The 14,997-nt window shown below is 51.0% G+C and overlaps 2 protein-coding genes across 3 annotated transcripts; one reads left to right on the top strand and one right to left on the bottom strand.

The window, feature by feature from the left end:
* Positions 1–1,175: 1,175 nt before the first annotated feature.
* Positions 1,176–7,725, bottom strand: TMEM38A (transmembrane protein 38A). 2 transcript variants are annotated; one of them, XM_014259987.2, is made up of 7 exons: positions 7,457–7,589; positions 5,864–5,942; positions 5,308–5,464; positions 4,209–4,393; positions 3,658–3,745; positions 3,435–3,552; positions 1,176–3,192 (listed from the first exon to the last, which is right to left on the bottom strand). In XM_014259987.2, exons 3-7 carry the CDS (start codon positions 5,451–5,453, stop codon positions 2,971–2,973), a joined length of 759 nt encoding a protein of 252 aa, XP_014115462.2. In that variant the 5' UTR covers positions 5,454–5,464; positions 5,864–5,942; positions 7,457–7,589; the 3' UTR covers positions 1,176–2,970. The 2 variants fall into 2 exon arrangements, with proteins under 2 accessions (XP_014115462.2, XP_005531290.2); XM_005531233.3 differs by lacking the exon at positions 5,864–5,942 and having other exon boundaries at positions 7,457–7,725.
* Positions 7,726–8,083: 358 nt separating this feature from the next.
* SMIM7 (small integral membrane protein 7) lies at positions 8,084–10,086 on the top strand (the record flags this gene model as incomplete). Its single annotated transcript, XM_005531232.3, has 4 exons — positions 8,084–8,196; positions 8,280–8,332; positions 8,937–9,027; positions 9,443–10,086. Coding segments are annotated over 4 exons (273 nt in total), but the record flags the coding sequence as incomplete, so codon positions are not given.
* Between the last annotated feature and the right edge of the window lie 4,911 nt (positions 10,087–14,997).

The following is a 14,997-nucleotide window of genomic DNA, read 5'->3' as shown; positions in this document are numbered from 1 at the left end:
AAGACTTGTACTGACCTTTTCCATCCGTGGATCATACCAATGGAAATTCCCTTCTCCAGTGCAATTTACACTCTCATCTGCTCTAAATTAAGGAGTGTTTACAATTTAAAAGAGTTAAATCTGTGGGGGAGACAAGAGAAACCCTTGAAAATATAAACAGGCTTTGCAGATTGTTTGGGTCGACTGGCTGTGTCATGATTTCCTCATCACTTCCACCCCTGAGCTGTGGAAACAAATTACTCCATCCCTTTAGGAAACACCCCACTCCCATTTCCTTTCTGTTTGGAGCAGAGCCTGAAGGAAGGAAGTGTCTGGATGGGTCAGGTGGAGCTTCCCAGAGGTGCTGGAGCAGCCCCCGTGTCTCCACAGCCCTGGTTAAGATGTGCTGCTTTTTCAAAGGCCCATTTTTGCTTCTTGGGATGAAGGACACCAGGCTGGACTTGTACCAGACTGCCAGTGCTGAGCCATGGAAATTCAAGACAAGTTCCATCTCTCTCACTGGGAAAGGCTTCACTAAATGGAACTTGTGACTCCTCTGTGGCTGTTGTCTTCTCAAAACTAATCCCGCTCCTGTTGGGTACTCTAAAGGTGTTCAGAGCTTAAATTTTAACCTCCTTTGGAATATTTCTTCTCTCTGTGTTTGATTAGAAGCATGTGATTTGACTCAGTCCAATTTGATTCAGGGTCCAAAGACTCTGAAGAGCAGAGACTCTGCACTCAGAGTGCAGAGCAGCAGCTATGGGACCATGCTAAATATTCACTCATGCAGGGAATTTTGATTTTTTTTTTCCAGTTTTAAATACTGATACTCCACAAAAATATGCTGGAACTGTGTGTGTGTGTGTGTGTGTGTATATTTACCAGTCCCAGGTGAATGCCCTCCTCCCTCTTACAGTGACAAAAGGAAAAATAGAGACAACTGGTATAAACACCAATTTCCTTATTTCCTTCCCTGAAATCTGAGGATGTCTTCTCTGAGAACAACACCACAAACACCTTTCACCCTGTTATTTCCGTCTATAAAATGTTCAGACACATCTGTAGGACATAAAGTCTGATCTCCTTCTTCACCCAGAATCATTTTGTCCCCAGGTCCTGGTGACACAGAGCTCCCACGTGGCTGCCTGGGACTGGGAAGGGTAAAACAAACACAGAGATTTCCTCAGCTGCCACTGGACAATCAGAGTCACTTCACAATTTTTATTTGTTGGCGGCTTTTATAAAACAAAATTCCCCTTGGATCAGACATCTCATAAAACATTTATTCAGTCTCATGCATGCACATCAGGTTCCAGCAGAGCAGCATCTGCAGGACCAGACAGTGGAGCTGTCAGGCAGAATTCCTGCTTTCTACTGAAGGGGAGGGAAACTCACAAAATTAAGGCACTGTCAAACCCCAAGCCCACAGATCATTTGACCTTTCCTACTGGCTTTCCTCTGCCTGCACACAAGGATGGTTTCTTATCTTTCATTAACCGTCAGTTGCAATTTTGAATAGGGATACACACACAAACCCTCACTTGTCTTACATCCTGTTTCCATTCCCAGCTGGAATGGAAACAGCAGCAAACCTCACTGCCAGGGATGGAAAATGCCCAGTGCTACATCCCCAGGCTTGCCACTCTCAGTGTGATCCCAGCCCTTAGAAGATGCCATTTATAAGAACAAAATCAGTTATAAGAACAGCTTTGAACTACTCTAAAAGCCAGTGTTCACTAAGCAGAACATGAATGAGCTGACAGAACCCTCCTGAGCCATGCAAGGCAGTTCAGATTCTTCACTTGTTGGGCACAAGCTGCATTCACAGCCCAGCAGTTTGGCCCGAGGGGACCTACAGAAGGTAATCAATATTTTCAGCTGATGTGCTTTTATCAGTCCTTTAAAGTAGTTTTTCATCAGCTGGTGAAATGCCCTGCTTCAGCTTTTCTATCTGAATTTAAGAATATAGGAAAGGTTTCTTCCTGCACCCAGGGAGTGTTTGGGCTGTCCTGGAGCACACCAAGATCACTGTGAACCCAAACCAGCACGAGGCTGGGGGCTCAGGGCCACAATCAGAAATTCCAATTGCAATGTTAAAAAAAAGCCAGATTCAGGTCCATGACTTAGGTGCCCTGGCAATTATAAATAAATAGTAATAAATACTTACACTCACACACACTCTTGTATCCCACAGGATTACAAACAAACCAGAGCCATGCTTCTCCCCTGGTTCTATAGGATCAGGTTTGGGGTGGGACACACTCAGTAACAACGTGCAGCAATGCCACACACAGCCTAGGATAGTGACAGTGCCAACACATGGCACTGGGAGCACTTCACAGCTTCAGAGCTTTTGCAAACACAGACTTGGCTGAGCAAATTACAATGTCCTGACCATCAGAATCAGAGGGAACTGAGGTGAACAGGGTTTGGCTCGGCCAAAGGCCATGTCCTTATTGCATTTAAAATGTCACATTACTTGGAGATATGGCAGGTGTGGGAGCTGGGAAAAACCAGACCAGGCTCATACCAGGCCACTTAATTTCCTCGAGTATGAAACCTGATTTCCACATTGTGTCTTAACAGTTTGTTGTTTTGGCAGACACTGAAAAGGTCAGTGAAATCTCAAAGGAACTTAAGAGTTGCAGGAACACAAACCATTCCCCCCATTCATAAACACAGTGAAAGATTTTACATCAATTGAAAATGCTGCATCAGATTTGCTGACAGCTTGGGAACTGGCACCCAACTTACCACCCTGGCACAAGCCTACAAATCCCTGAAAATCTGATCAGAATAGAGAGGAACAGACCAAGAAGCAAGCAGCAGCACAGAGAGCAAAAATGAAATTCAGGGACCCGGCTGGCAGTGTCCTGGCTTCCACCTCTCTGGAGTCTGAGAGAAGGACTGGAGCATAAAGGAGGTCACAGGTGGCTTTGAGACTCAGCTCTGGAAGAATTTTCTTGGCCTATTTTCTGTGTCGTTGCTTTTTTATTCAGCTTTTTTTGCCTTCCGTTTCCTCGTGCCTTCGTTCAGCTCCTCTTTGGACTTGGCAGGAGGAGGAGGAGGGTGGGAAATCTCGTGGGAGGCCCCGTGGTGGTCGTGGTGGTGGCTTGGGTGCCCACTGGAAACAGAGCCAAAGAGGACGGGGCAGATGAGGTTTTCCAGCGGAGCAAAAGGTGAGGCGTGGGAGTGAGTGGCCGTCATGAAAACCTGCCAGGCAACAGGGAACACTTAGAGATCACACAGAGCAATGAAATACTGACCACTGAGCATTCCACTGACCCCAGATAAAGTCCCTGCTGCTACATGACTCGAGGCACAAGGAGCTGCTTGTGTGATGGAGAATTCAGCATTGAATTTCCCCAGCAGTGAATCCTGCAGTGGCTCAGGAAGGTGAATATTCCCAGTTTAAACTCTGTAATTTGCTGGCAACAAAGCTGCTGTAAACTTACCTTGCAGACTATCATGAACATGGTGAAAAAGAAGATGAGGTTGGCTTCAGAGATAGGGAGCCAGTGAGTCTGCTGCAGAGTGAAGAGGACTGTGCCATACAGACTGGCCTTTGTAGGGCTGGAAGAGAAAGAAAGAGGTTTTCTGGAAGGTTTGCACCCAGCCCCGACTGGTTCCTTCTTTCCATTCTTCATCTGACTGGGAATTTCCAGGCTGCTGACTTACAAGGACATATGAAGAATTTCATTTGTTTCAGGCTTCCAGACCCCACGCAGCAGCTGCTCAAAGTTCGACATCAAGGCCACACCAGAACCTGTGAGACAGAGAAACCTGTCAAAGAGCTGAAGCTACCACAGCAGAGGGCTCTGGATCTTCAAGGGGACAAAGGGTTCTTGACATTCTCCCCAAATTTAAAAGATAGCCTAAGCCAACAGAGCAGGGCAAATGCTTCCTTGACTTTCTACCAAGTGGATCCTGATGCAGGGAAAAGGCATTTGCCTCTTGCAGGTATTGCTGCTCAAGTGCTTGCTCCAAACACACCCTTAAAGGAAAACTGACTGGCAGAACCCCATGAAAGACACAGGTGAGGTCACAGATCACGGGAGAAAGAACAAAGAACTCCTGACTCCAGCTCTTCAACCATTCTGCGAGACTGCACAAACACCTGCGTGGTGGGAACGCAGCCCCAGCCCACATCCCCTCCCTGCTGCTCCCCCTGAGCTGCCCCCACGCTGTCCCAGCCCTTCCTGCAGCCTCTGGAGCATCTCAGGTGTCACCTTTGACCCATCCCGTGGCCATCATCACGAACCACCCGTGGTGGTACTGGTGGTGGGCGTGGTGCACCCCAGCCGCGATCTTGCGCACCCGGACCACCTCCTTCATGGCCACGAAGATGAGCTTCACGGGCAGGAAGCTGACACACTTGTAGAAGAGGTTCATGGGGCAGAAGAATATCAGGTACCTGCAAAAAGACCAGTGATTTGTTCTGATCTGGGATATGCAGAGAAGGGTAGGGTGGTGGCAGATTTGAGTTATGGCAGGTGGGAGTGAAAGAGAAGAAAAATATTAAAAAAAATATTCCTAATTTCATAGCTAATTCTAAAGGGAAACCAGCATGCAACAGCCCAGAGAGCCCTCAGTAACTCAGAGCCCTCACTACTAATACTCCAACTTGAATAAAACACGGTAATTTTAATTCAGAACATTTTAGAAGTTTGTGTCTTGTATGGTCCAGAAGCATCAGCTCATACAGAACAAGAAGCTACATATACTGAAATGATACTCAGACAGAGGACAGATTTCAAATACTCTTTTTTTCCAGAAGACTGCTAAATTTTTCAGCCCTAAAAGAAGATCTTTCTCTTTATTTTCTCAAGTATAGAAAACTAGATAGCTGAGGGATTTACTCCAAGACTTCTGTTTATGAAAATTTCATTCACAGTGTGTTTCCCAACACTGCTCTTTCTGCCACGTAAAAGCACCTACAACCCATACACAGTGGGGAAGTTAAAGGTTAATTTGTGCACATTCCACCAACACAACGAATAAAATGCCCCCAAATCTTCAGGATGTGCCACTCCTCACTCCGTGGGATCCGCGGGTGCTGCTGCTCCTGCGGTTTGGCGCGGGCTCAGCGGTGGCTGCTATGAATAGAAGTGCCCCAGCCCAGATAATCACAGCATTAGGCAACTGGTCAGGGAAACTGGGAACCAGAGCCAGGAGTGCAAGAGCCTCAAAGACTGCCTCAGCCCACCTCTGCTCCCCCCAGTTTATCCCTGTGAGATCAGAGCTGTGTCCCACAGGGAGAACACCTCCCTCCCCGGCGGAGCGCTGGGAGCAGCTCGTGCCACATCAGGAGGGGTGCAGGGCACTCACCACACTGCTGTGGCCAGGATGACACTGGAGTTGTGGCTGAAGTAGCCAATGGGTGCCTCTCCCAGCAGCAGATCAGCGAGGATGTAGCTCCCAAAGCAGTGGAGCATAGCACAGAGCCAGGAGGCAAAAGGGCTCTTCCGGGACATCTCCACGGCTCCTGTGAAAAAATTTGGGAATCACGGAGTCACCAATGTTGGAGGGACCCTCAAGGCCATCTAGTCCAGCCTCAGTGAGAAGATGGATCTAGCGATTAAGCAGGAACTTCAACACCCAGTAAGAGAGAGGCTCGAGATGCGTGTTCTCCCACAAAGCAGCTCAAAGAAAAGTGCTTGTAAAACAAAATACCAAAGTGTGAAACCCAAACAAGTACCAGAGATAGTCAAGAAATGATCACAGCCTGCAGACCCCCCCGAAGGTCTCAGGTGAACAGAGTCATTAGAAGTTTATGAACTGGCTGAGAGATTCTCTCCTTTATTTGCTACTAGCAGAAAGAACACTTTTTTTCCCTTGAAATCAATGTGGTTTTACAGTCTAAAAATAAAATGCATACTAGTACCATTCTCTCCACTGCTTCAACCTAGGTGCCCTCTAGAATTCATGAACAATCTGTTCAGCTCTTTCATTCATAAGATAACCTGCAAAAATAGAACAGGAATTCTTAATCTTTGAGAGAAGAGGATTTGAGGGTTCTTCCCCACTCCTGTACTAGTCTGGAAATACTTTGTGGTCTCCTCCCACAATCTGCTATGGCCTTTTTTTAAATTCCTGTAGCAATTTTCATCCACCTTTGTACCTTTTCAGGGAAAACTCCCAACAACATCAATTCTGTGAGGTTGTTTCATCACCTTAAACTGCTCCAGAATCCTTTGTGCGGCATTTCAGACACAAAACTGTTCGGTGAGCATATAAAGAGAGAAAATGCTACAAATGTTATGTCAACATGATTACCTGGTACACATTAAACAGCAGGAAGTGGATGGGCATGAGCCAAAGCTGTGAGTGCCCAGACTCTTCCATCCTCTGGGACATTTGAACCAGCTGAAAACACAGCGGCAGCGAGACAGCTGCAACAGCCGAGACACGAAACTGGTTCTATAGGAACCTGAGGTTTAGCTTGAGGCTTAAATTTAGTAACACTTGTTTTTCCTTGGCTCTACGAAGCCACGCTGTCTCCAAGGAGGAAACAGGACGGTTCTGTCCTGACACTGATCCTCAGCCCAGGAGCTGTGGGATGGGAGCACTGTAGGAATCTGGGGAAGAGTACACCCCAGCCTTATCCAGTCCCAAGCGCATTCCTGGGCTTGTATATATTTAAAAGCTATTTCTGTGAGGGCTGCCTGTTATTTGTTCGGTTCAGGACTCCATGCTGGAAGGCAGCTGGGAGTGATCAGGCCTGGAAAGCCCAGCACTTGTTTACAGGGAGTTTAACGGGAACAGCATGTGGATTGTACGGCTCGGAGGTCGCACAACCTGAGGTTTGAAAATCATTCCCGAGCTCGGGGTTGGTTTTCCCTTCAGCCACCGTGCAGTTACAGTGAAACTGCTCAAAACAGAGCATGAAGTGCACACGTTGTCAAAAACAGAGGGAAAGTGGCGTTTGAAAAAGACGGAGGCACAGCCAGGCTGTGACAAGGCAGAAGGTGAAAGGCAAGGCGCAGATCTATCGATCCATGCAAGATAAACCCAAGAGAACAAACAAAGCAAGGTCAGTTATTGTGCCTGAGAACAGCTCAGGGTATGGTCCAGAGGGTGGGAAAAACCCTAGATTTTACTTCCAGCTCTTTTGTATATAAATAGGAGGAAGGTACCGCCACAAAAATATTCAAGCCAAGGGACCGGCCAGAAACGCAACTCTTAGTCCTGGGGTGGCAGCCAAGTGACCGAACTTAAATACCTCAATGCGGCCGGAATCCAGTCTTAAATAAAATCCAAGATTATTTCTCAAAATCAGAGCCACGGGTTCGTGGGGGTTTTTCCTGCTTTCTACATGCAGACGGAGGTGTCGGAGCTGTGGCATCGCCTGTGGCAGGCGGCAGAGAGGGACGGGCGGGTGGCTGAACCTGTTGGTGCGGGGCAGCGCGGGGTCTGTGCCGGCACAGCGGTACCGGAGCTCCCCCCGGGGCCCCCCCGGGCCAAGGGCCGCACTCACCGGGCTCGTACTTGAGGTAGAGGACGGAGATGATGAAATAGGCGGTGTCGAACAGCGGGAACACCGGCAGCGCGGCGAAGGCGGCCGCCAGCTCCCCGAGGGGCAGCGCCTCCGCCAGATCCATCGCGGCCCCGGATCGCGGTTCTCAGCTCCCGGTTCTCGATTCCCGAGCCGGCTCCGCAGGCCCTTGCTGGGGCTGTGGGAGCTGCGCCCGGCGCTGCCCGGGCCCGACCCCTCGCTCCGCTCCCCGCGGGTGTCCGGGCGCGGAGCCGCCGGTGCCGGAGCCGCCGCGGGCAGCGCAGGCGCCGCCGACCCGGGCAGCGCCCGCCCCTTCCGCTTCCTCCCGGCCCCGGAGCCGCCGCCGGACCCTTAACCGGGAACCGCCTCCTCTGCGGGTCCTGGGGCCGGGAACCGGCAGCGGCCCGGCCGGGTTAGCCCGACCCGGCTGTGCCTGACCCTGTTCTCGTCCCCCTTCTCGGCCTCTTCCTCCCTTCCCCATCCCCTCTCGACCCCCTTGCCCTTCTCCATCCCCCTTCTCCCTCACCGGCCTCACTCCCCTTCTCGTCTCGCTTTTTCCGTCCTTTCCCTTTCTTCGTCCTCCTGTCCTTTTCCCCTTCCCCGACCTCTTTCACCGTCTCCGACACTTTCCCCCCTCTCCATCCCCGTTCCCCGTCCCCATTTCCCCGTCTCTCCCGCAGGACGCTGCTGGTGAACGCCGGTGCCGTGCTCAACTTCAGGCTGTGAGCGAACGGGGAGGGCGGGCGGGGGAACGGGGAGGGTTTTTTGGGTTTCACCTGCCTGACACGGCCCCTCTGCCCCGCAGGAGGAGGAGGGACACGGAGGGATTCGGAGAGGAGCCGAGGGAACCCACGACCGGTAACGGAGGGGATGCGGGAGCCGGGCACAGCCCTGCCCTGGGCCGCCAGGACTCGCACAGGACCGGGCTTTTCTGGAGGAAATCCTGGGCCAAAGCACAGTTTTTCCGCCCCTTTTCATTTGATGTGAATTGCTGTGGGGCTGGAATAACTGGCTTATTAACTTGTAAACTGGAATGTTCTGAAATGAGAAGAAACGCACAAAAAGCACATTTCTTGCAGCATTTTTGACTGTGGTACCTGTGCTATAGAGGTAACACTCTGCTCACTCCCTGATTGCCTTTTCCACGTGGATACATCTGTGTTGCTCCCTTGTAGCTCTGTTTGCTAGTTTAAAACCCCAGGAAGCCTTTGAACTACAACTGGTCTTCCCTTTTTTTGCAGTGTGACCCCTTTTTATAATTTTTTGGTCATTTTGCCACGTATCCTTACGAAGTTGCACTGAACAGAGCATCCATCCTTCACCTAAAACCTCAAATTTCAGTCTGAACTTTTTGTTGTGGTTTTTTTTCCTCTCAAAGTTGCTTGTGTTTTTCAGGGAGTGCTGAAAATGTGATTGTTGGGTGTGTTTTTCATATCCAAAAGCTTCTCCTCTTGATTTCTAGGTGACAATATCAGAGAGTTTTTGCTGAGTCTCAGGTATTTTCGTATCTTCATTGCCTTGTGGAATATCTTCATGATGTTCTGCATGATTGTGTGAGTAACCCTGTGCAGCACCTTCTCACTTGGTTATAGAAAGTCATATATTGGCACTTTTCTTGCACATATATCTCTGTTTGCATCTGTCTCTCCCACTCGATTTTTCCATAATTCTTTTTTACTTCACTCCTTTATTTCAGTTTTCAAATATGGGTTGAGGTCAGTTTTTTGCTAATGTGGGCACCTGTAGTGCATGAAAACCACCTGTGCCAGCACCTGAGTCATTCAGCCTCCAGCAGAGTGTTGCTTATTGGGGGTTGCTCAAGTCAAACATCACCTGGGTTTAAATTTGGGGATGTTTTTCATTTTGGGGTGGAAACCCACCAAGTTATTCAGATGAAATCAGCTGTGCACTGCTGTGGTTGTGACTGTTTCTCATCTACTTCTTTTTTTTTTCTGTTGCATCCCCCAGGTTATTTGGATCTTGAAAGCCACCCATGGACATGTTGGAAGAGACTTTTGGCGGGGAACAAACTTTTCTAGAAATAAAAATTCTGATGCTCTCCAGCTGCAGGCCCAGGCCTGTGGGGAGCCTGGGACATGCTCACCCCCCTCCAGGTTCTTTCTCTGCCAGGGCTTGGAGCTACAACCTTCACACAAATTATCTCAGCTTCACTGAAAGAGAATTCTAACTTGGTTTTCTAAGCTCAGAGTGGGGAGCAGGGGAGAATTGGAGCCAGTTTTAAACCTCTGCCTTGGCAGTCCCAACTGGGGCTGTGCCAGGTCGTGTTACCCCTGTCCAAGGCACACTCCTTAGTTCTCAGTTTTGTGTAGATGTTGAGCATTGTTCTTGTAACTTCTCACTATTCCATTACTTTGTTGGAGGTGTAGAAAAGGAATATTCAAGGAAAAAAAAAAAAAAAGCTCCTTGTTTTTCCAGAAAAATGTTTTTTTAAATCAATACTTCAAAGATTTTTTTTTTTCTAAGCAATATGTAAGGGATTTTGAATGGGAAAAAAATGGCAAAAATAATTCTCTAAGCCAATGTTAAGAGATAATTTTGGAATAATCTTGGATTTGGTTGAATAAAATTATTCTGTTTAAGGGTAAAATATATATTTGATGCCCTGTTCATTCTGTTATGGGAGAAATTGATTCTGTATTGGTGTATTTTGGGAAATTGTAGCCAGTCCTGTAATCTGTCTGGAGTCTTGTGTTATTTATATTAAGTTGGCCTCTGACCAACAGCTTTTCCCCAGAATCACCAAGATAATTTAACAGAGTGCAGTGCTGAGTATCTTTTAAATCAAACTGTAAACTGTTAGTGGGTTTCCACAGCTTCAGTTTCTTTAGCTGTTTAGGAGAAAGAGACCCGATTTAAATGATTCCCTGGCACGAGTTTTAGGGAGTATTTTGAATTTTATCTGGCGAGATGCAGATCTGCAGAGACTGCTGCCCTGAGTTGGGCACCTGCAGCATTTTACTTGAGTCATGCTCTTGGTTGAACTGAAGTTTTCACATTAATGAAACATGACAGGGGAAGGGTCATTTGAGGGAGGATGCCTGGCTGTAATAAACCCAGAAAAATATACAGACAGGCTCCTTCAAATGTGGTTTGAGCCATCCAGAAATATGTACAACCTTTGGTTAAATTTAAACATATTCCTTGTCTGTAATTTCACTATTTTTTAACCCTTTCCTGATTCTTTAGAATGAGGGAGAGAAAAAAAGTGTGTTGCCAAATACAATACAGGGGTTGGCTCAATATGATTCTTGGAAAACATTTAGTGCCTAATCTTCATTAAACCAAATGTGAAGGGAAGGGTGGATGTGGCATCACTCTGCGTGTGTGACCTGCTGCACACCACTGGGCTCAGGCCTGAGCTTTGAGCTTGGGGGGTTTTTTATTTTTCCTTGGAAAAATGACCCTGTGCAGAGCTGGCAGTGCTTTATGATCACAGGGAACACAGAAGGGAGCTCCACTGCTAAAGGAATTCAAATAGTTTTATCACCCTGCACACACCGTGTGTCTCCAGACCGTGCTGTCCCCACGAGACTCCAGTTGTGCAAAAGTTGTGATTCAGCTTCGAAGCAGCTGCTTTAAAATAACGACACCACAAGTCAATTTTGAGCTGCTTTTAAAAGCTGTGAGAAGTTTGAAGTGCCGCGCTGATGCTTCGCTGAGGGGACCAGAACACCCCTCACACCTCACGGCCCGAGTGGTGCCCGCAGGAGGTTTATTCCCGTTACTCATTTCCATTATTTATTCCCCCCCCGCAGGATGCTCGGTTCTTCCGGGGCCGGGCGGGGGTCCCGGAGTGGCCACCCGGCTCCTGCTGCCCCCACTCCGCCGCCATCGCCCCGCTCCCCTCCCTGCTCCCCGTGCCCCACTCTCCCCCTCACGGCTACTCCCCGCAGCGCCCTGTCCTCCAACTTCCTCCCGCTGTCCCCCAGCACGGCCCCTGTCCCCTCAGCGGCTCGTTTGCTGTCCCCATGTCCCCCAGCACGGCCCCTGTCCCCTCAGCGGCCCGTTTGCTGTCCCCATGTTCCCCAGCACGGTCCTCGTCTCCCCCCCCCCCCCGGGCCCCCCTTTCCCCCCCCCCGGCGCCCCAGCCCCCCCCCGCCCCCCCCACCGCGCACGCGCGTCCCCGCCGCCGCCCGCCCCCCCCCGCGCACGCGCGGTGCGCGCCCCCGGCGGTGCGGGCGGGCGGGGGCCGGGGCGCGGCGCGCGCACGTCACGGCGTCGGGCGCGTCCCAGGGAGCCGCGCGCGGCGCCGGCCCTGCCCCCAGCGCGCCCCGCGTTCGGCCCGAGCGGAGCGGAGCGGAGCGCTGGGCTCGCCCGCTCCCCCCGGCCCCCCGCGCCGCCCCCGCCCCGCGGGGAGCGAACATGCTCCTCCGGCTCCCCGAGGCCGCCGCCGCCGGCGGGTGGGGGGCCGCCGCCGCCGCCGCCCCGGCCCGGCCCGGCCCCGCCGCCCGCCCGCCCCGGCCGCAGCCGCAGCCGCCCCGCTCCGCCCAGCCAATGCCAGCGGCCCGGGCCCCGCCCCCGCAGCAGCTCGGGGCCCGGCGGCTGCAGGCCATCGTCCCGCAGAGCACCGTGAGTCCGGCCCCCGCGGCCCCCCGCCGCTCCGGCCCGCCCCCCCCCCGGCGCTCTCCCCGCGTCGCCTTTCTCCCCCCCCCCGGGCCTCCGGGGCTCCCGCCGGGGCCGCCCCTGGTGCACCGGAGCCTCCGCTGCGGGCGGTAGCGCGGGGCTCCCGGCGCGCCGTCCGCCCGGGGTCCCGCAGCCGGCGGCGCCTCTCGCCCGCGCCCCCCGGGCCGGGAGCGCAGGGCCGCCCCGCTGGGGGCTCCGGGGGCCGCTCCCCGCCCGCCCAGGGCCGCGGCCTCCCCCGCCCCGCCGCCGCTCGGCGCCCCGGGCCCGGCCGGTGCTGCCCGGCCATGCGGCGGGCGGCCCGGCCGCCTCCCCACGCCAGGCCGCGGCTCGGGCGCGGCCTGCAGGGGGCTCTGGGCCGGCCCCGCCGCCGCTCTCCGGGACCTTCCGGGGCGCCCACCTGTTCCTCGGGCCCAGCGGCCGCTCCGGCCGCGGCCGGGGGTCCCCGCGCTGCGGGGACGCCAGGAGGGCTCCGGCGGTGGCTGCGAGGCTCTGGAGCTGCTCCAGCACCGAGCAGCTTCGGTCTTCGCTTTTATCCCTTCCTGCAGTGCCGTAATGAGCTTATCTGCTCCTTCTGGGATGTGGTGTAAGCACAGAAGTCAGCGTGTATTTTACCTGTAAGTGGCCTTAAGTGGCGGTTATCCAAAGGATCATTTACTCATTTAAGGGTTTTTTGCCTCATCCAAGCAGTTCTCCGCTTAGGTGTTTATTACCGTGAGAGTACTGCAGGGCCCTCAATCTGTCCAATTTTTGGGTTTTAGATCAACAGTCACCACCACAGGATGCCAAGGTTGGTCTGTCTTGGCCATCTGCAGTTTGTTGGGGAAGCCTCTGGGGCATCAGGCTGAGTGTGTACGTGTTATTCCAGGGGCTGGGGTGTGTGAAATGGTGCTTTGGGTGCTTTGGTTCTATTAAAGTCATACCTGCTCCTGTCTGAACAAGTGCTTTTTTGTGGTAGACGTGTATCAAAGTCCTAAAGTAGCTAATAAAGTTATTGTCGTTTGGAACCCCTCCTGGAGCGGCCTGCATGTGACATGGGGACTGAAGAAAAATCACCCTGACCTTGTAGGTTCTGTAGAACCCCCTGGGCTGGGCATCTTTGGTGAGCTGCAGTGTTACACGTTGGAGTAACAGTAACAAATCGTGGTGGTAATTGTGGGCTGTTAAATGTCAGCGTTGTCTGAGTTTGCAGTACTTTAATGTGGATCTTGCTGAAATGTCAGTTAGTGCACTTCATCAATCCTGTTTGCTCTGAGCTCTCTTTCTGTGGCTGCAGATTTTTCACTCTATGTGAGACTGAGTGCCAACCTACTTTAATAAAATTCTAGCATATCCATGGTGTCTTTTGACTTCAGAACTGTCAGCTGCAGTGGTTACCCTAATTCTGGTGTTACTTTGTCAGACGCTGTGGCTGTGCAGAACTAAGCAGCCAGCAGTCAGTTTTGTGATGGATACTCTTCCCTTTCTCCACACGCTGATGTTACACCATCCTGTTGTGAAAGGACCCAAAATAACCAGCTCCCTGCAAGGGGAGGCCAGAGCTCCCAATAGGTCAGTAGCCCCTTAAGTTTAGGAGTAATGTATGTTAAATTATAATTCTACATACTTGATACTTATCCAGGGCAATAATTGGTGGCAGAAAAATCAGCCCATTGTTCTGAAGTGCCTGTAGGCAGGGTCTGTCTTCCAGTTTAACCTTTTCTTGAAGGAGAGCAGAGGTGGTGTAGCTGAGGTTCATTGTGCAGGCTGAGAGCTCAGATCTTGGCTCCAAAGCACATGGAATATGTGGTGTTGTTGATTGTTCACTACCTGGCACGTCACTGGCACAGAGAGAATAAAAACTTACATTTTGAACCTGCTTAAAAGCAGATTCTGAGTTGAATCACACTTGGGCAGCAGCGTGGAAGTACAAGAAGTGGCTCTGCTGTTTTCCTGCTGGGACAGTCAGTGCAGCCATGAGCTGCTGTGCCTGCAGGGACTCATGGAAAGCTCCAGCCCACTTTCTGCTGGCTCTTAGAATCTTCTCCTGACAGAATTAGTTGTGTTCAAACCTACAAGCATTCATTGTTGTCACTGACTTCTTCATTTACTAAGTCAAGCTTTGAGGCCTTGATTTAATTCAAGCTTTTCAGTATAGTTGTTGTGTGTGTTTCTGGAGAGGGTGAAAGCTGCACCAGTAGTGTCAGTGGGCAAAACCAGTCCAGCCTATGGAGCTGAGGAAAGAGGAGGTGGTTGGTTCTTCATGATGCTTTACTGTCGGGGAAATTTAAATTTAAGCATCACTTAAATTCCCTAATACATTCCCTAACATGAGCTGCTACTGTGGATATTCATTCCTGAGTGGTTAGTTGGATCTTGGTCAACTCACAGGTCATGTCTTAAATGAAAAAAAAATAGGACATAAGTTTCTCTACCTCTGTTGGGTCGAACTGGTCAAAATAATCATTTCCCCAAGCTTGCAGAACCTGCTGGCCTCAGGAAATCATCTCTTGGGCTGATTGTTCATCTCCAGCTGCTCCATAAAGCCCTGCTGACTCGGGAGCAATATTGAATTTACACATGTTTAGCACTTGAACCTCCTCTAGTAATTGCTGCAGAATATATTTATAACTTAGTTTCCCACACTTAGAGGTTACCCGTGTAAATTCTGAACTATTTCAAAGGACACCTATAAGAAATAAGCTATTTTTAAAAGAACTTACATCATCCTAGAAGCCACCCGGGATGTCTGGTATTGTGTCTTCATTTGTTCAGCCTTTTCTCCTCGAGGAAACATATGGGCAAACCACTTCTGCTCCATGACCTAAGCACTGAGTACCAGCATCACTTTCCTTCCAAGGCTTCTGTGAGAACATAGCAGGAGGTGGAGGGGAGCAGGAGTT

Source organism: Pseudopodoces humilis, chromosome 28 (assembly GCF_049639895.1).
Source record: "Pseudopodoces humilis isolate 2021_Gansu_Grassland_sample_001 chromosome 28, ASM4963989v1, whole genome shotgun sequence".
In the NCBI taxonomy this organism is placed as follows: Eukaryota; Metazoa; Chordata; class Aves; order Passeriformes; family Paridae; genus Pseudopodoces; species Pseudopodoces humilis.
The sequence above is the reverse complement of the archived record's forward strand: the minus strand, read 5'-3'. Positions and strand labels throughout refer to the sequence as shown.

Excerpts from the sequence above, each read along its gene's own strand:
- TMEM38A (XM_005531233.3), bottom strand. The coding sequence starts at position 7,580 with ATGGATCTGGCGGAGGCGCTGCCCCTCGGGGAGCTGGCGGCCGCCTTC. Across the intron at positions 3,553-3,657 it reads GAAATTCTTCATATGTCCTT|CCCTACAAAGGCCAGTCTGT; the intron begins GTAAGTCAGCAG and ends TTTCTCTTCCAG. Across the intron at positions 3,193-3,434 it reads TGTTCATGATAGTCTGCAAG|GTTTTCATGACGGCCACTCA; the intron begins GTAAGTTTACAG and ends GTTGCCTGGCAG.